Here is a 22,760-nt window from a genome sequence, read left to right on the forward strand (position 1 = left end):
ATACTACCCGTTAACATGATTTGACACCCCTAGCTTCGGGTGGTTATCCGTAATTTCGTATGTATATATTGAGACTTTTAATAATAGCCGAGTCCATTAAGCATCACCAAGTCGAGCGGATTAAGGTAATATTGCCAATATTGTACTCAAAACCTCCTAAAATTCTTGCTATTAAATGCCAAGATTCTTTGTGTTCAAGATGCCCTAGAGCTTGAATTGCAAATCTTTCAAACTGAGTTAAGAGAAGAAATTGTTTTTGTGCAATATTTTCATTTATGTGTTGGGATTTAGGATTTTGATTTTAGGATGTATATTGTGTGATGCCCCCCAACTCCCTGTAACTAAGGCCTTGTTTGGAAAAAGTTTTTATTCCAAATTCTCATCTCATCTAATCTCATTTCCTTCCCAAAATCACTCAAACACAAATACTTTCAAACTAATTATTACAACTTTCTCAAGCTTTCAAATAAAAAATGAAAAACAATTCAACTTTTTCAAATCTCCAAACAAAAATAATATTAAAAAATTATATTCTAACAATATTTTAATTTTATAATATTTTTTATTCAACTTTTTTCTCTCATTTTTCAAAACCTCATAAAACATTAACTCAAAATATCTCATTATTATTCATAAATTATCTTACTACTATTCACAAATTATCTTATTACTATTCATAATTTTTTTATCTCATCTTAATCTCTGAGCATGTTGTAAATGACCGGGTTATGAGATAGACATACAACCTCCAGTCACATGTCTTTACGTTCTATCACATTATAAAATTTTACATGGTATGTTTCTAGATATGACTTAAATCACAATGGAATAAACATTTCTAACAAATTCGTACAAGAAAATTTAACTACAACCATAAGTTAAAATATCACAAACCATAATCATATCTTTACGTATCCAACAGTTGGGCCCACCTAAAGCCCAATTTAAAATCTGATTAAGTAAATAGAACTATTCTTCTTGAAAGCCGGTGTGACACCCTTCATTTTATTGATATGTCAATACTTGATTTTTAAGTCATTTTAATTTTAAACTTTTCTAACAAATCTAGTTTTTATCATGTCAATACAATGAAAGGTGTGTTTTGCACACTGACTTTTAAATAGAATTTTTCAAATAAATATTCTTACCTAGCAAGATAAGCTGAGATGTAATAACTAAACATGATTAGAAACCTTAGAGTCTATTTCTACTCGCCTCATTGGTTGGTCAGTTAGTCTTCCTTGTAGATCTTCAATTGCGTAGCTTTTGCGACAAGATTTTAATAATTGCTTAATTAAACATGAATTGTGGATGCTATACAGGTCCACTTGAGTCATGTGTCCCTACCAATACTGCATCACATCATAGGTATCTGCAATAGCTGTGAATACGTTAACATACGCATTACACCACGAGTATGTATACCTCCTACGTGTACGTAATGTATGCATCCCGTGACAGGTATCTGCACTTGCACGAGTGTGTATAACATGAAATTGAATTGTGGTTTGGCATCATCGGTGTTGGTGCCTGACTTCGCTCTAGTAACCAGTTACATAGGCCCCATTCGAAACGTATTGACGATACTTTGTCAATCAGGAGAATTTCACACCTATTTAAACACTCCAACGTGAACAATGAAGTTCCGCTAGGATATTACATTATCCTAGCACTTGGAGTTGTGATAAACATAAAAGACTCAACTAACTTGAAAATACTATTTTTCATGATAAACTCCAAACTTGTGACGTGACATGGCATGAAATGAAACGACAGATGACATAACTTGACATGACGTGACGTGCACATGAGAGTAGTGATATGACATAACATGATGCGTAAAAGATAAACATCGCATAATTGTGATGTGTAACAGTTAAGCAAGGCATAATGTGGCATAATGTGCAACAGATAAATATGTACTAGAAGTAAATCATAGCATGACATAACGTAACATATACACATGCATAAATAACATAAATGATGATTTCTCTTACCACCATACACACATAGATATCCTGAAAGTTTTTTTTTTTTTTTTATATAAACAAACATCTTCATTCGAGATAAATAATTACAGACATTTATCAAAGCATAAGGTTTGAGAAAGAAAGTATGGAATACAATCCCACCACATTTCAATATTCTCCACTCTCTAAGCATTTCTAGTAAGCTGATGAGCTGCCCCATTGCCCTCTCTATACACATGAGTAAAAGAACAACTTGTGAAGCAACTGCTCAATCTCTGCACTTCAGTAAATATATTACCAAGCATGGAATTCAACATATTATTTTGCTGCAAAGATTGTACTAACAGCAAACAGTCACTCTCTATCTCTATATGCGAAATTCCCATAGTGGAACACAATTGCATTCCTCTAAAAACAACAAGTAACTCAACTGCTTCTGGTTCCTCCATCTCTAATTCAAGTTTAGAAGCAGCAATAACGACTTTCCCAGCTGAGTCCCGTAAAATAACACCAACCCCGTCCTTATGAAGATCTGAAAATATAGTTTCATCAGTGTTGAGCTTAAGTACCCCAGGAGGAGGAGGCTTCCAACTGAAATGATGTCAAATTTGAACTTGGGATTTAACAAAGACAGATTTATAACTATGCAAAAGTCCTAAAGAATGAGTAATAACATGTCGAGGACTTAAAACTAGTATTATTAAATTTCAATTTATTTCACCTATATAAGGCAAGATATCCTGAAAGTTAGTTAGAGACTAATTTACAATGATCATAGCGTGACGAATTAAAGTGCGAGATAACGTGAATAAGGAGACATTTCTAAAGGTCAGAAACTCCTTACTAGTATACTTAGAAAAATAAATTCTTTAAGAATTTTACATCCTAACTCCAAAACTCACCAAAATTTATATTCCTAACGTAAATTTTGTCACAAATCCAACTATCTAATTAAAAAAATTTAAAACACAACATAGCTACAAGAACCAAGCATAGGCCGAATCACACTAATGCTAAAATCCTTGATTTTTGTTACAATTCTTTCAAACTTTAACTTTCATGCTAAAACAAAATCGTGTAACATAAAATCAACTCCAAGAACGCCAAAAGTTCAAAAATATATACTTAACATGATCATAAATCAATCCTAAGAAATAGCATGCTTGAAAAAACAAGTCAAAGATCACAAAAATCACATAACATCAACCAACATAATTGGTTTGCACATTTACTCTAAAACCGAGTACTACAAGTTTTGGGCTTTGGTCAAACCACTAGATCTAAATTTTCCATGAGGTAAACCATCAAGAAACAACACCATATGCTTCATATTCAAGTCATAAAATTTATTTAAGAATTAAACTCAAGATCAATTGGCAAAAATTGCATATAAACACAACAAAACCCGTGAGCCTCAAGTTTGTGTTTCAACCTGACCTTCACATGCATAAAAATTCCTTACTTCAAGATCACAAGCATAAATATTCAAAATAACTTTCTAACACATATATCAATGTCCTAAGAGCAACATATGTGAATATCAAGACCATAGGAGCATACTTTCATAACAACAGATCCAAACTTACTCAAAACAGAAACTATTTTTACACCTCTAATTTCCAACTTTCTCATATCATGCAAACTCTTAGTAAAAACTCTTAATATGCAACAAACTTAAATCCAACTTGAATATTAATATGTTAACTCTCAACCATAAAAAGACCGGCCAAGATCTTGTCAAGAACATCATCAAAAAAATCAAAGACCCACACACTGTCCAGATTATCGCCTAGTATGACCTTTGCATGCTTAAACAGACTTTTCACTAATCAAAACTTCATTAAAAATCACAAATATATAACAATGGAAACCAGACTTAAAGAGGAACAACATATGTGAAGAGAGTTTTGTGATCTACTTAGAAAGGCTTCGATATATTCGAGCAACAAAGGCTAGAAAAACTATATAAGCCTTTCCTTGAGTTCTCTTCAAGAAAGTGTTTCAAAAGTGACAAAAGCCTAAGGGAAAAGCCTTGGACAACTCATATACTACTGGAGGGGTTGAGAGGGGATGTGAGGGAGATTTTTTGGTGATGGTTTGTCAACCAAAACCATGCCCAAAACCTTGGGCTAACATGCACAGTTTTGAGCCTTGAAACTTCCATGTGATGGGGTGGTGGTGAGGTGGATAATTGCCCTCCCATCAGTCACTATTTTGGGTTGATATGGGTAGTGGAAGTATACACTTGGTAGTAGAGAAACTTTTCCAAGAATCCTTGCATAGGTGGAGCTTGTCCTAAACTGATTAGGCCTCATTTGGGATTTTAATAGGCTTTGATTTGGGGTTTCGGTTTCTATCAAGCCCAAATCTAATTTTTCTTAGCCCAATGAAATACTATGGTATAAAAGAATGGATAAGGTGTAATGACATGAGTTTGAATGGTTAATAACATGCGAAAGTAATTTAATCAAGTGATTAAATAGTAAGCCAAAACTGGCTTCATTTAGGGTTTGGGAAACTATTTAGTGTTTTGGTTTCCACAAGGAATTTGGGATTTCACTAGGGTTGAAATCCTCTTTGGTTTCGCATAAAAAAGAATGGTTGGATGGAATAGTGTTTGGCTTAGGTGGCATGATCACAATTCTTGATTTTCCTTCTTTTCCTTCATATTTCCATCTCACAGTTCCTCTTGGTGTCAAGTGTCCTAAATTATTCACCAAGTATGGCTTAGACATTCCCAAGTGTCCAAATGAAACTTTTCTAGACTGATTTGGACCTTCCACACTGTGATCTGAAAATGACTGGACTGCGTGCCACCATTACTATTCACTTCAAAAATGGTAAAAATAACTTTAGCCTCGAAATGTGAATGCTGTTGGGAATGTGCCTTTGGGGATATTAATCATGTGTTATATAGTGGTAATATTGCTATGGCCATATGAAAATTTAGCTCAAATATTTTGGGAATTCCGTTTGTCCCAAACCGATCTTGGAGAGCAACTGTTGATGCTTGGTTTCGAAGAGCATCGAAGTCATCTCAACTTGGTAATCTTATCGAACTCATACCTGTGATCATTACCTAGAATTTACGGAATTGGCGATGTAAAGCTCGGATGGAAGGAAGAAAAGAGAAGGTTCATGCTTTATGGAGATCGATAAAGTATTGGATTCATTGGGTTGGAATTAAGATTCACAAGGCTTCTCGGCTAGTGGAGAATGATGTCCAGATTTTGAGGCCTTTGAATCTTTCTATTAATTCAAGAAAGAAGGAGACACTAATGGCAGTGAGATGGGAGAAACCAAAGTGAGATTGGCTTAAATTGAATGTGGACGGAAGTAGTATAAATAATCCTAAAATTTTGGATGCAGGAGGAGTAGTCAGAAATGAGTTCGGGAAAGTGGTTTTTGCTTTTGCCGAATCTATTAGTAACAGAAGTAGTAACCTTGTGGAAGTTATGGCCCTTCAGATAGGTCTTCAACATTGTAAAAGATTGGGGTTCAACAATATTATTATTGAAATGGACTCTCTTTTGGTTGTTAACTGGATTCAAAAAGGAAGTTGTAGTCTTTGGTACTTAGAGGACTTTTGGGAAGACATTGTTAATATGTTGGCAGAGATGAATTTTTTTGTTAAGCATATCTATCGGGAAGGAAATGAGGCTGCAGATTGGCCCGTCTGGGTAGTAATGGGATCTCTCATGAATGGTCAAGGCAGATGGAAGTTCCTCATCTATTAAAAGGTATACTTAGAATAGATTCATGTGGACTGGCATACCTCAGGAAGTGTTGATGTTTCTGGAGTGGGTTTTGGAAATCAGGCTGTGCAACATTGAATTCTCAGAAGTTGCTTCATTTCGTTTACTCAAGTATGTGTTTATTTTGTTTGTTTATATCCTTTATAGGCTTGTTTAGATTGATTTATTTATTTATAGGATGTTTTCTGGTTATAGTTTTGACTTATTTGATTTGGTGTTTTGGTACTTGGGGGTTATTAGTCTTTTTATATTATTGTAAATCCCAAGTACTTTGATTGTTATCACGGTATTCCTCCACTACAAGCGAGAGCTTACTAATAAACTTGGGTGGGGGTCACTATTGGACATGTGTCTACCCTCTCTAAAAAAAAGAAAAAGAGAAAAAGAACAAACTCTCTCCAAAAACTGCACTCTCACACCTCTTGGTTTCACTCTTCTTAAAGCTATTGGTGTTTTGCGAACAAGAAAGCTAAGGAAACGCTTAAGAATGGTGTGGGAGGAAGTGGGGGAAGGGAATTCTATTTATAGAGTTCAATTGAGGAAGTAAGAGATGCAGGTGCACAGTTTGGCTAAAGTGGAGTGAAGGTGATTGGTGTTGCCTTTTAGTGGAGTGCATGCTTGTGTTTCCAGATATACACAATTAAACACATCACATTATTGACTCATAAAAAATAACCAAATTTGGGACAAAAACCAATTGATTTCCCAAGAGAAATCGAGTGCATGCTGGCGGTTTTGGGTCTGCAAACTTGTCCAGTTTTTGTTCATCTCTTGTCCTATCCTTGTGGCAAGTTCTTGGTCACTATTACACACTTTTTGAGTAGCTTTTCCAAAGGAGTATTGAGGCACGAATGTTGGACACTTAGTTTTTGTTGTGTAGCAAAAGAAAGGGGGTTGAATGGAGAGGCTAGCCGAGAATTGGCGCATAGTTTCCTACTAATGTGTCCATCGGTTTTGATTTTTGCTAGGATTAGTTCTTAGGGTAACATGAGTGTGATTTGATGACATATTTTTAGACCTAGATATGGTGCTATAGGTGTGTGAAGAGGGCTGAATTTGCTGCAGAAAAAGTTGGTAAAACATTGGTACAATTTGGCTGAAACATGTTCCATTTTCAAGGTGAAATAGTTTGATTCTTGGAGTGCATTCAGTTGGGGGATTTCTTGGCATTGACATGCCTTCACACTTCAAATCATGAGCAGCACTCGATTCCATATTCTAGGGATATAGAAGATTGATTCAAATCAAGGAGAAAAGATGAAATTTGCAGAAAAATGATGGAAAGAACTAAGAGAAATTGACATGAATGGTGTTTGATGGATTGTCAGAGTTACTATGTAATGACTATTTCATGGCATGATAAGGGGTTCTAGAAATGAAAATTTGAAGTCATGATGGAGGGCTGACCATGGTTGAAAAATAAACCCTAGAGACATGTGGGAGGTTTGCCAAAGAAAAAAAAAACTATTTGCTAGGTGGTAATATTTACTATTTGTAGTGAAGAGAATGCTAGGCCTATACTCCAAATGGTGCAACCTCATTGAACCCTAAAATTTGTATTGAGCTAGAGCTTAATGTGGGCTTCGAAATGGGCCTCCCCTTAGGCCTCATGTTCAATTTTTGTTGGGCACCTCTATGGGTCTAAATAGCTTACTAAGTTGGGCCTTAACTTTAGGCCTCACATTACACCTTGTCTTAAACCTTTCTTTGGCCATTTATCTTCTCAAGCTTGGACCCTCACTTTAACCAACTTTTGGCCTTCTTCATATCCAACTATCCTCCATGACTTTCTATGAATCAATTACCAAGCCCATTAAGGTGGCAAGTCTTTTTCCAGCCACGTGTCATCCTTCTATTACATCTTGGCAACCCATTTTCACAACAAATTTAATTGCTTTAGAAATTTCTAAAAATCTTAATTAAAGCAATGGTGGAAGTTATTTGCCAAATTATAACCCAAAAGCTCTCTTTTCTTAAGGATCATAACTTCCACTTGACCATGGTCATGGGTTTTCATTGTCAAGTTGTCAATATTTGGCAATAGTACAATCTTGATCTACATAGCTATTGGCAGGGTGTTACAACATTTATCATACATTTCCCAGTACTGTCTTAGAAGTTAACTTACCTCACAGTATTTAAAATATTATAGCGGCGTTGATGCTGCTCCTCCGATTGCTCTCTTTGAAGTTATTTGCTTTCTTTGAAGACTCATACTCCAAAGAAGCTCAAACACTTACTATCTCAAAAGTGGGATGTTGACTTTTCCCTTAAGCCATTTTATAGGACGGGATCATCAGGTGTCCTTCCGACTATTGATGTGCTTGAATAGGAGTACCTCTTAGTTTCAACCATCCATCTATAGGATGACAGAGACAGATTGACAGAACAAGGCACACACATTCCTGTGGCTTTTCTTTAGTCCAATATGCAGTCCTTCCTCGAATATGGGTCTCTTACGTGGACCATACCTCTAGGTCAAGATCATATGACCTACAAAGTCGTAATTTTCCTTCAACAAACTTACTGCAGATGTAACCTTTCAGGTGGAGTATGGTCCTCTGAATATGAAACTGTTGCCTTCTGACCATTTATGTGTTCTCTTTGAAAGCTCGTACATCTACATAGGTCTTGTCCTTGATCGTTGCTCACCTTAGGCTTGTACCTCGCCATTCAACTGAGCTACGAGCCTCTTTAGCTTATCTTTCTTGCCTTCTACACTAGCCTTTCTCGCCTTCACACGGTTGGCTCCTTTTCTTGTTTGTCCGGTCCTGGGTGACAAATCCTTTGTTACACTTTGTGCTGAGTTGTATCAACCCGCCCTTCCACATTGTGTTGCTCGCCCTATTGGACTAGCTACACTTTACAAGCCACTGCTACCTCTCGTCTTCCATCTTACCAAGGAAACACTCTTCTTCACCTGCCACTTGTCATTGAAAAGTGGTCTACCCCTTGTGTTTGCGCAATCCTCACACAACAATATTAAAAATACTATGGTGACGCTGACGCTGACGCTGACCCTGCTACCTCCCTTACTCTCTTTGAAACCACTTGCTTTCTTCAAAGACTCCAACTCTAAAGAAACTCTAATGCTTACGATTTCAAAAGTGAGATTATGTCCCTTATCCAATCCCTTTTATAGATTGGGACCGTTAGGTATCCTTCGGACTCCAGACATGCTTGAATAGGATCCATTCAGTCTCAGCCATCCATATGTAGGATATAAGAGACTGACTGACGGGACAAGGCACACACATTCCTGAGGCTTGCCTTGTGCCCACTCCTTAGTCCCTCCCTGAATAAGGGTCTTCCACATGATACTGGATCATACTTATAACTCTCCGTCCCCCCATGATTAAGAACAATGTCATTTTTAAAAATCTTAGGGGAAACAATGTGCTACTACTGAACTTACTTAAATTTTAATTTCTTAAAGAAGCACCAAATACAAAGATTTCTTATAATAAATAGTCGTTCTGTATTAAAATATTGAAATCATAAAGTGCACATAATTATTTATAAAAATTTCTCGAATATTGTACTATAAAAATCACAACTTAAAATCTTTGTACATGATCTAGGCCTCGGAACCCCTCCATGGGCCAAGTCTCGTCCTTTATCTCTTTCTTCATAAATATTCTCATTTAGGATGGTTTAAAAATATAAAAAACTAAAATGAGTCAAAGACTCAATAAGAAACCCATAACATAAACATAGTTAACATAAGGATTTTCATAAAATATTTCATTGTTTAGAACTTAAAATCATGACTATTCATACATATGATTATGAAATGTATAACTTATTTATCTTATTTAACTTTTCTTATTAGCCCACACACTTAACCTTGTGTGCAATGTTGTGCACCGGTCCCACATCTTATGACTACAATTGGAAACGCTAATAGTATTCTAGCATACTATGGTGGACAACAATTGGGTTTGTGACTTGCACATCTACTCATAAATTTGCATTCGTACATCCGAATGACCATTTTATTAGCTGCTCTAGGGTTTTACACTTGATCTTATGAAAACTTACATGTCTTATGCAATATGAGATGCATAATATATACATAACTATAATATGCAGAACGAAACATGATTATGAATCATATAAATGACGTGCTTGCAGATATCATGACATGTGTTGTACGTAAACATTGGCTTCTAAAGAACTGACTTTAATAATAATACATATAACTAGCTAACATATACTAATCATAATTTATGATCAAGCTACTTACCTAGTAATGCTTTCCAATATTTTTCGGCATGAAATCGATCACATATAAAATAGGCACAAAATTTGCATAAATCTCTAATCAAATACATACTTTGAAATTAAAATCTAAAATACTAAAATAATATGCAGAACGAAACATGATTATGAATCATATAAATGACGTGCTTGCAGATATCATGACATGTGTTGTACGTAAACATTGGCTTCTAAAGAACTGACTTTAATAATAATACATATAACTAGCTAACATATGCTAATCATAATTTATGATCAAGCTACTTACCTAGTAATGATTTCCAATATTTTTCGGCATGAAATCGATCACATATAAAATAGGCACAAAATTTGCATAAATCTCTAATCAAATACATACTTTGAAATTAAAATCTAAAATACTAAAATAACCTATATATCCTAAACTTACTAAAATCTTCGAAACCCTAAAATCTCGTCACTCCCAAATTACTCTAATTTTCACATAATTTCTCCAATAATCATGCAATTAAACCTTACAAATATTTTCATATATAAATGTCTATTTTCTCTATTTTATTGTACGGAATCATCCTAAATAATACATCATATGGTTAATACTAACTAGGCATGGGTATTATTTGTAACTTGGTTATCTAAAGAGGGAACACATAGAGAGAGGATAAGTTACAACACTAAGATGAGGGGAAAATAATGTGCAGAGAGAGAGTTACGTGAACTAGAGGGAGAGGCCAAGAGATAGGGAAGATTTCCGAGAGAGAGAGAGAGCGAGAGTTACTGAGGGAGCTTACGTTGTGCGATGGAGGATGAGCGTGCAATTGGTTGTCCATGGAGGTACCAAATGTGGCTACAATTGTGACGTGGATAGAGGCTGTTGGGGGAGGTTTGCAACGATGATGCGATGACAATGAATAAATATTGAGAGGGAAATAGGAAGGTTGTAGTGGCTTGAAGAGGGAAGATATATATATATAGAGAGAGAGAGAGAGAGAGAAACTGGGAGGAGGTGTCCAACGATGCATTTAGCTCGAAGTCGATCACTGACTTCATAGAATTAAACTAGGTCAGTGGCTAAGTTTCTAATAACTGGAAGAGTTCCATATGAAAAATGGTAGTGTATTTCAAAGGAAACTTAGTTAATGATCAACGAAATAAAGAGAGTTTGAAGTTTAAAAAGAAATAAGATAGGATTGGGAGTGATTGAGACTGTGTAGGGGACCTCAATCAGTGATAATTACAATGAGAAAAATTCTAATGGTCAATCCACTACCACCGATTACCTCCAACACCACCATCATGGCACCATGTCCATTAATCACTTCCTCTGTATGTCTCAGCCATCGAGGCTTGTTGGAGTATCTCCTAAACCGCATTCAAGCCACGTGGAACTAGGGTTACAAACCCTAACCCACTTGGCCTCATCTTTTCCTTGTGTGTTTTCGGTTTGCCTTAGGTAAATACTCCTTCCTTCACTAGATGCATTAAAGCCATAAGCATATCATGGCATATTATTATAAACCAAAAAGCAGAGATAGTTCACATGGGACTAGGGTTAAAGCAACACACAACCCTAAAACCAAGCAAGTATTGCTTGGTAAGCACTAAACCGAGCAAGTATTGCTCGATGAACATTGCACCTAGCTAGCCAATGATTGATAAGCAATGTACCAAGTAAACGTAGTGATAGACGATGAACAATAACAACCAAGGGACTTAGATATCCCGAGAAGTCATACATGAAGTATATCACGCATAATTTTTAACAAGTAAGAAAGTTTACACTATTGCTTAAACTATTATAGGTCCAAATTAAAGATTTGGAGACATGCACGATTAGCTTCAACTTCACAAGATCCAAGGTAAGTAATTATGATCATGTTCTTCTACACATCACTTTATAGTAAACTGTAAAGTATTTTTTCAAAAGTATATATGTAGTAACTGTTTTAGAAGAAGTGTATGTATATATATGTATTAGCCCTTATATGATTTTTAGAACTGCAAGACTTATTATGTGTGATAGAATACCATATAGTATGGCTATCTATTTTATTTTCTTAAAAGAATGAAAGGTAAGGCAAGATTAGAAAAAGAAAAGGAAATAAATGGTATAATTGCATGTGTTTGATGAGGTTAATGAACTTGCTATTTAAGTATGAGGATGGTGCCTTGTTGTTGGGAGGAATGCCAATGTTAGAATGCATCCGTAGTTGTACACTTAGTGATGACATATTCCTGAGGTTCAATTTTATTCCACTACCTACGGGTAAAACTATTGATCACAAGGGTCGCTAACCTTAACACAAGGGGGTTAACAGTGTATAAACGATCACTAATGATGATGTTAAGGTAACAAAAGAAAGTTAATGGTTAAGGTTGCATAAAGAACTATTTTATTTTCTTTATACTCTGAGGTAAATGTTTTATGTATGCTTAAAGGTAAGTCTTTCAAATAACGATAATATTAAATGAAAAATCCTATGTATACTGCATTATGTGGTTCTTATTAAGTATTCGACCCATTTTAGTTTTTTTTTTTTTTTAAATCTTTAGCATCCCAGGTGAGGAATGTTTTGATGATGCTATCCAGGAAGACGACATTGACAATAAGGCTAGAGGCTTTGAGAGAAGACTTTGACTTTATCTTTATATATAAATTATTTATGTTTCCGAAATGCATAGCACAAGATAGACAATTTTTTTTTTTTTTTTATATAAGTTCCATAGAATAAATGTTTATTTTGAGAGATTTCTAATAATAAAGTATTAAGTGGAAGTTTTATTATGTCTGGCGCAAATAATGCATGTTTTAGGGTTAGTAGAATTTGGTTCCTCCAACTTTTCAAGTTTTAGAGGGATGAGATGTTACAACACCCTCCACACCACTGACATAGTTGGATTTGATTTTTAAGAATTTAATTATATCATATTAACAGTATAAAGGTGTGTCCTCTACAACGGCTTGCAAAATAATTTAAATTTAAAATTTTCTGACAAATCAATTGTTGCCAAGTAGGCAGAGTGGAGGCCATGTCCTTCACACCAAAATGCAAGTAGAAGTAATGTATTGTATTTTTTTTTTTTTACAAATAAATGAATAGATATCTTTGTTTGATATTTTTTACAAGGAGTTATTTTATTTTGAATCTGATTGTGTAGAGCACATCATTTATATCACTTAAATGGTAAAACTTGATTTATAAGATTCAAATTTTAAAATTTATCTTCTAAATCAAATTATATCATGTAAGCATTTTATTAACTTTGCTCCACACATCAGCGTGAAAATATAATTTTTCTTTTACAAATATAGCTAAAAAATTTTTAAGAGTCTTTCTACTTGAAAACTGATGGAAATGATTCATCATCTACTGATATTACCATCTACTGATACATCATCTAATGATGTTGCAGTATTTAATTTGCATTTGCAAAACTCATGTTTTTAAAATTTCTCTTATAAATAAAGTCATATCATATTACCAGTACAAAAGGTGTACTCTTGAAGCCAACTTGCAAATAATATTTTTTAATTTTTGGTTAAGAGTAATTCTAAGTACAAGCCAATACAAGAAACACACCCTCTAATTACTAATATGGCAGAACGTGATTTGCAAAAAAAATTGATTTTAAACTCTTTTACAAATCAAATTTTACTATACCATATGTGAGCAGTGTGTGTTATACCCATATGCTTGCAAGTGGAGTTTTTGATTAACTAATATAATTTGTAAGAGTTATTATATTTTAAGTCGATATATAGAATGCATCATTCAAATTAGAAAAAATTTAATTGTAAGTGATTATGCATACTAATACGCGCATCTATTCAATATGATTAGTCAAAAAGTAAATTTTATTAAAAACAATGTTAATTTGAATTTAGAATATAAAGACAACAACATTAATATACAGATTGGTAGACAAACTTACTTATACATAATAAAACTCTTCAAATTATATCATGTAAATATTTTATTATACGTGTTTTATATACCAACTTTAGAATAAAATTTTTCTAATTTATAAAAAAAATAATTCGAAAAGGAAAAGAATCCTAAATGATCACGGCACAGCCCACAACCCAAGTCTTTTGGATAGTAAAATTTTAAATAAAAGTCTTAGGTTGATCTCAACTCATCATTACAATTTTTTTAAATCCCAATATAAAATATAATAAACAATTCAACTTTTTCAAATTCTAAAATAATAATAATATTAAAAAATAATATTTTAACAATATTTTATCATCTCAACTCAACTCACTTCAACATCCAAACACAACCTTACGCTACATACTTGCACATAATTAATATTTTATTTTTTATTTTTTTTATTTATCTTAATGATTAAATATATATATTTAAATAGAAAAATAAAAATGATAAATCACATATTAATTAAATAAAAATATATAGTATTCATCATCTTTATACCCTACATTATATATAATTTTTGTTTTTTTATTAAATGTGTAGTGTGTGAATGATGAGTAGAATAAATAGTTTATAAAAAATAAAATTTTAAAAAAAAATTTAAAAAAATTAAATTTAAAAAAAAATATATATATATATATCTACTTATATATATAAAGAGCCTATCTAACGGCAATTCTTGTTTTAACAGTTCACAAGATTTTTCTGTTAAAAATAACTCCTCTCCGTTAAGTAGCTCTATTTCCATTTTAATACCCATTGATTGGGTCTTTTACGCCATCCGTATTTCAAATCTGATGATACCCATTTATTAACTCTTTAAGACCATTTATTACCATTTATTGATTGTTAAATTATGAGAAATGAATATATTAATCAACCGTTGATTTTTCACCAAATCATTGAAATTCTCTCTTTTTAATCAGTTCCGGACGATTCAAATGCAGATTCATTATATTTGATTCATTATATTTTGCACTTGCCGTTACAAATCCCAATTAATAATTACATATAAAAAAATACAAATACATAAAATTTAAATAATATCAAATACTATTCTCCTAAAATAACATTCTCAAAAAATATTCTCCCCAGCCGAGCCAAAGAAATTCCCTGTTTCTCTTGAGTTTGTATTCATCATTCCCCCTGTTTCTCCAGTTTGTATTCATCATTGCCCAGTTTCTCCTTGAGCTTGTATTCATCTTTGTACTCTTGGAAGCTATTAGAGACTTACATACACAAATTCTGCTGGATTTGAGGTAATATTTCGTTTCTTTACCAATATTTTATGTTTAACTATTTGAATGAAAAAAAATCCTATTCATATCTCTACAACTGCATAATCACAATTTATCTTTCTTCTATAGGCTGTTTCTCTCAAATCAGTTGTCTACAAGTAGTGCAGTACATACACAAATTCTGCTAGATTTGAGTAAATATTTCGTTTCTTTGTCAATCTTTTATGTTTAACTATTTGAATGAAAAAAAATCCTATTCATATCTACAACTGCATATTCACAGTTTATCTTTCTTCTATAGGCTGTTTCTCTCAAATCAGTTGTCTACAAGTAGTGCAGTGGTGATAAAGTTTGAAGGAAACATTGAAAAGGTAGTGTACCCACCTTTTGTGTGTTTATAGTATATCATTAGTCTACCTATGTTTTCCGTTTATAGTTTGTGTCTAATGTTTATAGCATATCTATAGTCTAGCATATAACTTCAGGATTAGTATAGAGAAATAGACATAAATTTACAAAAAATTCTAACATCATAGGATTCAAAATTCTAGAGTAATTTAATTGTAACAAAAAATTCAAGTATATAACTTCAGGATTTGTATAGAGAAATAGACATATTAAAGAAGCAAAAAATAACAACAAGTATCATACATTCAGATTTAAAGAAGCAAAAACCAAAAAAAAAAAAAACAGATCAGAAGAAATAAATCGTGAATGGTAAATAACAAATGAGAAGGCCCTTAACACATTCAATTTGCCTAAAGTGTCTCGTGATAATTGACGTAAAAAAGATAAGATGATTCCTGGTTTCACCCCCCTTCTGCTTCCCTTATTAGGCTTGGGTTGCATAACTAAAAGACTTATTTAACAGATCTACGCCATCCAAAATAAGCAAAACACATCAAACAAAAATAAAGAAAAAAAATATATATATATATATCTATAGATATATATATATATACACACACACAATCGTGATTGCTCGAAAATTTTATGAGTTCCGAGAAGATATAAATATAGAGGGAAACGAGTCATCATCCGTTGCTTGAGTTGGTTTTACTCCTTCATCATATCAGAACGAAAACAAAAGGTAAAATTTTTTCGATTTTCTCAGGAACCAATCATATTCATTCACAAAGAGAGAGAGAAAGAGGCAACCGAAAAATCGAAAAGAAACCGAAGAGGAAATATCAAAATGAATAAAAAAAACAGAGTAAATTTCATCAAGAAATTAGGATCATTGCCCGGTCTGCTCTATTCTTAAACATTAGAAAGATATGAAAACTAAATGAGTGTATAGATGATAAATTTACTCACGGAGATCAGAAATCAGAATCAACAACGGAATGAACATGATCAAGAACTTCAACAAATAGTCGCATCCTTAACATTCAGCTTGGTTCCTGATAAAATTGAGACAAATAAAAAAGAAAATTAAATGGGAGAGAGAGAGAGAGTAGATGCCGATGGTGTGATCGGGAGGGATGAGAAATCTAGAGAGAGAGAGAGAGAGAGAGAGAGAGAGAGAGAGGGGCTCCGTTTAGCCGAAAACAATGGAGGTTCTTGATTCTTCCGCAAGACACAAAGAGAAAGAGAGAGAGAGAGGGTTGCGGGTAGAGTGATTGTACAATCCGTGTGTTGTGCTTTTAATGTGTGAAATCGAACGGTGGATGAAGTTGTAAGCTGTGTTTTTTCGGTTGGAGTGGACGGCCAGGATGTGATTGTAGAGATGACGCGGATTGTGATAGAAACTAAATGTATGTCAACTCATTTCAATTCATCATTATAATTTTTTAAATTTCAACATAAAATATAATAAATAATTAATATTTTTAAATTTTTAAATATTAATAATGTTATAAAAATAATTTTCTAACAACATTAAAAAATAATTTCCTTACTAATAAATTCTACTGAATTGTATTTTATTTTTACTTAATAATTAAGTAAGTGTTTACTTAATGATTAATTTTTTTTTTTTTAAAAAAAAAGTTAATTATTATTTCTACATGAATTTCTTACAAAAAATTTTCACCGAATTGCATTTTTAAATTTTTTTTTTTTTACTTAATGATTAAGTAAGTGTTTTCGAGTGGTGACGCGGATTGTGATAGAACCTAAATGCATCTAAACTCATTTCAATTCTTCATTATAATTTTTTTAAATTTCAACACAAAATATAATAAACAATTAAATATTTTTAAATATTAAAATATTAAAAAATATTAAAAAATAATTTTCTAACAATATTTAAAAATAATTTCCTTACTAAAAATTTCTACCGAATTGTATGTTTTTTTACTTAATAATTAAGTAAGTGTTTACTTAATGATTAATTTTGTTAATTATTATTCCTAAAATATAAACTAAGAAAACGTGCATTGCACGTTGCTTTTACCTAGTATATATATAATATGTGAATATGGTAGAGGAAAAACTCTATGGGTAATACTATATACAATCATAAAATACGTAAATATCGTGCAGTCATTTTGAAAAAGAGTAAAGTTTACAATTAAAAAATTAATTTTTTTTATATAAATCTCATATTTATTTACTTTTTTTAAAATAACTACACAGTACTTATACATTCACAACTGCAAATATCATTTCTCAAATTCTATTATAAGGATAAATTTAGATCCCAAACTCATCTCAATTCATCATTATAACTTTTTCAAATCTCAATACAAAATATAATAAATAATTTAATTTTTTTAAATTTCAAAATAATAATAATATTAAAAAATAATATTCTAATAATATTTTATTATCTCAATTCAACTCACTTCAACATTTAAATACACCCTAAATCAAAGATTCGTAGCGTCCTTTAAACGCTGATCTCGCATTATTATCTAAAAGAAAACCCGACCGCCACACCGCAGAATCGAACGGCCCGTAGCCAATTGGGGACCACCATGAAACCCTAGAAAGAGCATGTGCGACAATGAGCGAGAGACCAATATTTACACGCATTCATCCATATATATAATCTTCATCGTCCTCTCCGCCTCACTCCGTGGCTCTTCTGCTGAAAATCCGAGTCTCTGAATCGAATTGAGCTGGTGTATTGCGAGAGAGCGAGTCAGAGGCAAAAAGAAAAAAACCATGTCGGACAGTGAGGAGCACCATTTCGAGTCCAAGGCCGATGCCGGAGCCTCCAAGACCTATCCCCAGCAGGCCGGTACCATTCGTAAGAACGGCTACATCGTCATCAAGGCCCGCCCTTGCAAGGTTTTGCCCCTTTTTTCATATCGTTTGTTTCTTTGTTTCCTAGCAAACTAATTTTACAGGAAAGCATATCTTGTAAAAATTCTAGGTCTTGAGATTCAATTTGATGGATAAGCCGTCTTATTCATGTTGAAAAATCAAATCATGGAAAAAAAATATGTTTTTAACCGAATTCTATGATTTAGGTTTGATTTCTGGACTGGATGTATGCACATGTATGTTTCCTTGAGATCTCGATGGTTGCTTTGTAGTCTATACTTTGAGCAGATCTAGGTCAGAGTTGTGATATGAGAACCCGAGAAAATCTCTTTTTTTTTGAAGATTTCATTCCGAATTGGATTTCACAGTCTCAGATTGAATAGTTACTATGTCATTTTCTCGCGGTTAATTTGGATCTGATTCGTTTGGGTGCCCCCAAATGTTAAAAATGTTCATTTAACATAATTCTGGTTATTTTCCTGTTACTACTAGCTGCTTTTTTCTTCAGTTTCTGTCGAGTATTTTGGTTTCCCATTGGAGTTGATGTGGGTGCTGAATTTCTTTTTTGTCCATGCCGTTATCTTTTGTGCTAGAGCTGGTGACATGTGTTCCACACATTCGGAAATAAAACAATCAGTTTGGTTAAAATTATTGGTCGGATTATATGTTTACAACTCAAAATCCGCAGGTCATCTTTATCGCGTATTAAGAGCTAAGTAATGGGTCATTATAAACCTCTAAAATCTGTGATGAGAAAACCTTCAGTCGGATGTGGTGCTCTTCCCATTTTACACCCACCAATAAGGTGACGACACGTTAGAAACTTACATGTCACCAGTCTTCCCTTGCCACCGTTGCTCTTCAGAGAAACGCAAGCTACCTTTTCTTCATTGAATGCTTCTAGGAGAGAGAGAAAGAGAGAGACCCTAAAGAGGACTCTCCTTGTTTCTATAATTACCAGTTTTAAGATTATAGAAGCTAACTATGTGCAAGAACTACTTCTGGCTACATCCATCCTTAGTCTGAATCTTGGTTCCGAGGTTGCTGTTTGTTCTATGCAGGGTTTTCATTTCTTGTCTATTTACTATTTGCCTTTTTTGAAACAAAGTTTTTTGAATATGAAACCATTGTATGCTCTGTTATGGAGTATTGATAAACCCGAATTCAATCAGCCAATGCTTTGGATTTCAAAAGAATGAAGGCAAATGGTAATGTGCATGGATATCGAATTCAATGGGTCAACATGTCTGCTTTCTCTGATGCTTTTCTTGGCTGACTCGTGGCCTGGTTGCTATTCATATCTCTACTTCTTTCTCTTTTTCCTTTTTTCCCTCATCAAAACAAATTTTTCCCTCCATTATCTTCATCATTGCTTGTGGTTTTTCTATTAACAGGAAGATTAGGGGCTCGTTTGGACGCTTGAAGTACATCATAATTTTTTGAATAGTAGTGAAATAGTTTGAGTTAAGATGTTTTATTGGGTTTTGGAAAAGGAGAGAAAAAATTAAATAAAAATGTTATAAATTAAAAAAATTGTTTGAATATATTTTTTTTAATATTATTTTTATTTTGAAGCTTCAAAAAGTTGTATTAATTTTTGTGTTCTTTTTTTTTTTTTTTTTTAAGTTTGTAAAACTTGTAATGATTGGAATATGATTAGATGAAGAAGTTGAAAGGTTGAAATTGAAAAGTATTTTGTGTTTGAGTGATGTTTGGGAAGGAAATTGTGAGAAGTTTTGAGAATTTCTCATCTCATATCATTACCCAAAAGTACCCTAAGTTTTGAAAAAAAAAAGCTTTTGATAATTTTCCATTCATGCATTTACGATGATCTAAAAAAAATACTGTCAGTTCATCTTTATTTTGCTATGTTTCCTATTTGGTTGCTGATTCATTGAAGGAAATGTCATAATTATACATATTCTGAAACCTATAGTTTTCAACCTATTTTTGCCTTAAAGACGAAAGAGGGAGACACGATAAGAGAAATATTGTGACCGGATTCAGGCACTGGAGTCGCAGAGCAGGCATTCGGCATGCCAAGAGTGGTGGAGCAGCAGTCTCATTCAGTTTGGTCTGAAGCCATTTGTGGGTTTAACACATTTGGACTTCATTTGGAAGTATTACCGTGTGGCACCAGTCATTTGGACACCAGCCTCCCATTGGATGGTGTAGAGCCTTTATCCGAACCAAAGATGAACCCATCTGTGATATTGGATACAGAGATATAAGCATTTTTTTGTCTGTTACCATAGGATTTTTTTTAGTTTATTGATCTGGTCATATTTAGAAGTTTTAATGTTATTTTATATCAATGATGACTGGATGGTATCTTGGTCAATAAACTTGGAAGGGAGCTATAGGTTCCTGCTATATGGCCCCAGGCACCGGTTTAGTACTTAATATGGATGAAAACTTGGGAGTCTTGTTACATTGAGGCATAATGAATTCTCATGGTGGCTTTATGAGCTGATGTATAATGAATGTTTCTTGTGGCAGGTGGTTGAAGTTTCCACCTCCAAGACTGGCAAGCATGGTCATGCTAAGTGCCACTTCGTCGGGATTGATATTTTCACTGGCAAGAAACTTGAAGATATTGTTCCATCTTCCCATAACTGTGATGTATGCAAAAATTTTATTTACATTCTTCTTTTCTATAAATTTGATGAAATCCCTTTAATTGTTATAGAATATGTTCTGTATGGTAAAATGTTTTTCTATTTGTACACAGGTTCCCCATGTTAATCGTACTGACTACCAGCTGATTGATATCTCCGAGGATGGATTTGTACGGTTTTTTTTTTCTTTGATTATTACTTTTCTTAACTCATTTTTCTTTGAAATTTGGTCATTTGATTATTTAAATGCTGTTTAGGTGAGTTTGCTGACTGAAAATGGGAATACAAAGGATGATCTGAAACTGCCAACTGATGACAATTTGTTGACCCAGGTTTGTCTGAGTTACATTTCAATTCCGAAGATTAATCTGTACTGTTGCATCTTATTTTTCACGGCATGGCAAACGTGAACGTGCAAATTTACTGCCATTTGTTACATTTTGTCATATTGTTTCCTCCCTAATTGCTTTCTAATGGGTGCATGGCCCTGGAAGGTGAAGATTTGTTTTGTAGTGTCATCTATATGTTCTACCTCACATTCTGTTTATTCCTATTGGTGATTGACAGCATTTCTCAAATGTAATTTGTATGTGCAGATCAAGGATGGGTTTGCCGATGGCAAGGACCTGGTTGTCAGTGTTATGTCCGCAATGGGAGAGGAGCAGATTTGTGCTCTGAAGGACATTGGCCCCAAGTAGTTTATTTATAATAATTCGAGGGCTGCTGTTGCAAATTTAGCGGAGAGATTTTTCTTGAGCCTTCTATAGCTTGCTTTCTTACTGATTCTGGGTATACTTGGTGGTTGCGCGGATGGAGTTCTGTGGCTCGGGAAGGAAGTTTTATTATCGTTTTATGTTATGTTATGTTATGTGATGTTTGTTTTTTACAGACCGTTTTCAGCATCTGGATTGCCACCCAATTGTGTTTGGTTCTTCGTTGATGGGAATGTAAAAGGACAGAGAAATGATAAGTGCTAACGTGCAGAGAAGGATACTCGTATAAGAGGTCCAATGAAATGTGATCGTAGAACACTTTCCAGAAAATTATTTGCATTTTAGGTGTAAATTGTTTGCTTGAATAATGCTCATGATTGAAGTAAATTATTTGCATTTGCAAGTTTGGGATGAGTCAAATATCTAGACATCTGGGCTTTGATTCTCGTACAAAGGAGTTCATTTAATGCTCTAATATTTGGTTAGAACATTAAAATAATATTTTTTAAATAAGATTTTTTTGTAATTTATTTAATATATCCAATGGTCCCCATTTTCGAAATTCCTCTTCCCTTATTTTGTGCATCTTTAAACAGAGAAACTAAAGAGAGCAAGAAATAGAAGATCAAAAAGCCCAACCAAAAATGTTGGAGATCAAAAGTATAACATTGCCCTCATTTGAAGGTATCTTTTTTATTTATTTCACAGCAAGCATAATATATATATTAAACAGGCATAAAATGCAAGAGTCAAAAGGGTGCATGACTCTCACTCCTTTTTCATGATCTTTAGTTAGGTGAAGTGAAAACATAGAAAAATAGTAACCGAAAGTTCGAAACATTGGCGAACAACCATCAGTAGCTGTGAAGGAGCCTGAGAATCACGCGTTATTGTTGGAAAAAAGGAAGTTGGATCGTGGCGGCAGAAAGCACACAGTGGCGCGTGGATCTCATGCACGCCTTAGGCCGCACATGAAACTCATGTGCTACTCCTATGATGATATTCTTCTAGAAGCTAAAGAATCGGCAGCTAAGAAGTTGTGACATAACACGTGACAATCGTAGGTGGCCTGAAAGTAT

At 33.6% G+C, this 22,760-nt stretch overlaps 2 protein-coding genes and 1 non-coding gene across 3 annotated transcripts; 2 read left to right on the forward strand and 1 right to left on the reverse strand.

Moving 5' to 3' along the window:
• Positions 1–2,155: 2,155 nt before the first annotated feature.
• On the reverse strand, positions 2,156–8,398 carry LOC108997361. The gene is made up of 2 exons (XM_018973583.1): positions 8,253–8,398; positions 2,156–2,561 (listed from the first exon to the last, which is right to left on the reverse strand). The coding sequence occupies exons 1-2, from the start codon at positions 8,396–8,398 to the stop codon at positions 2,156–2,158; spliced, it is 552 nt and encodes a 183-aa protein (XP_018829128.1).
• A 9,709-nt stretch (positions 8,399–18,107) lies between these two features.
• LOC108997403 (eukaryotic translation initiation factor 5A-2) lies at positions 18,108–22,068 on the forward strand. The gene is made up of 5 exons (XM_018973656.2): positions 18,108–18,374; positions 20,850–20,972; positions 21,082–21,138; positions 21,226–21,300; positions 21,565–22,068. Exons 1-5 carry the CDS (start codon positions 18,249–18,251, stop codon positions 21,664–21,666), a joined length of 483 nt encoding a protein of 160 aa, XP_018829201.1. The 5' UTR covers positions 18,108–18,248; the 3' UTR covers positions 21,667–22,068.
• On the forward strand, positions 19,544–19,653 carry LOC118349534. The gene has a single exon (XR_004802489.1). It is a non-coding gene; the product is annotated as a small nucleolar RNA snoR100 (small nucleolar RNA).
• Positions 22,069–22,760: the final 692 nt, after the last annotated feature.

Source organism: Juglans regia, chromosome 9 (assembly GCF_001411555.2).
Source record: "Juglans regia cultivar Chandler chromosome 9, Walnut 2.0, whole genome shotgun sequence".
NCBI classification, from domain to species: Eukaryota; Viridiplantae; Streptophyta; class Magnoliopsida; order Fagales; family Juglandaceae; genus Juglans; species Juglans regia.

Coding starts and splice junctions, on each gene's coding strand:
- LOC108997361 (XM_018973583.1), bottom strand. CDS start 8,398: ATGGCGAGGTACAAGCCTAAGGTGAGCAACGATCAAGGACAAGACCTA. Junction 2,562..8,252: donor CCTGAAAGGTTACATCTGCA/GTAAGTTTGTTG, acceptor ACATCATTTCAG/TTGGAAGCCTCCTCCTCCTG.
- LOC108997403 (XM_018973656.2), top strand. CDS start 18,249: ATGTCGGACAGTGAGGAGCACCATTTCGAGTCCAAGGCCGATGCCGGA. Junction 20,973..21,081: donor CATCTTCCCATAACTGTGAT/GTATGCAAAAAT, acceptor ATTTGTACACAG/GTTCCCCATGTTAATCGTAC. Junction 21,139..21,225: donor ATATCTCCGAGGATGGATTT/GTACGGTTTTTT, acceptor AATGCTGTTTAG/GTGAGTTTGCTGACTGAAAA.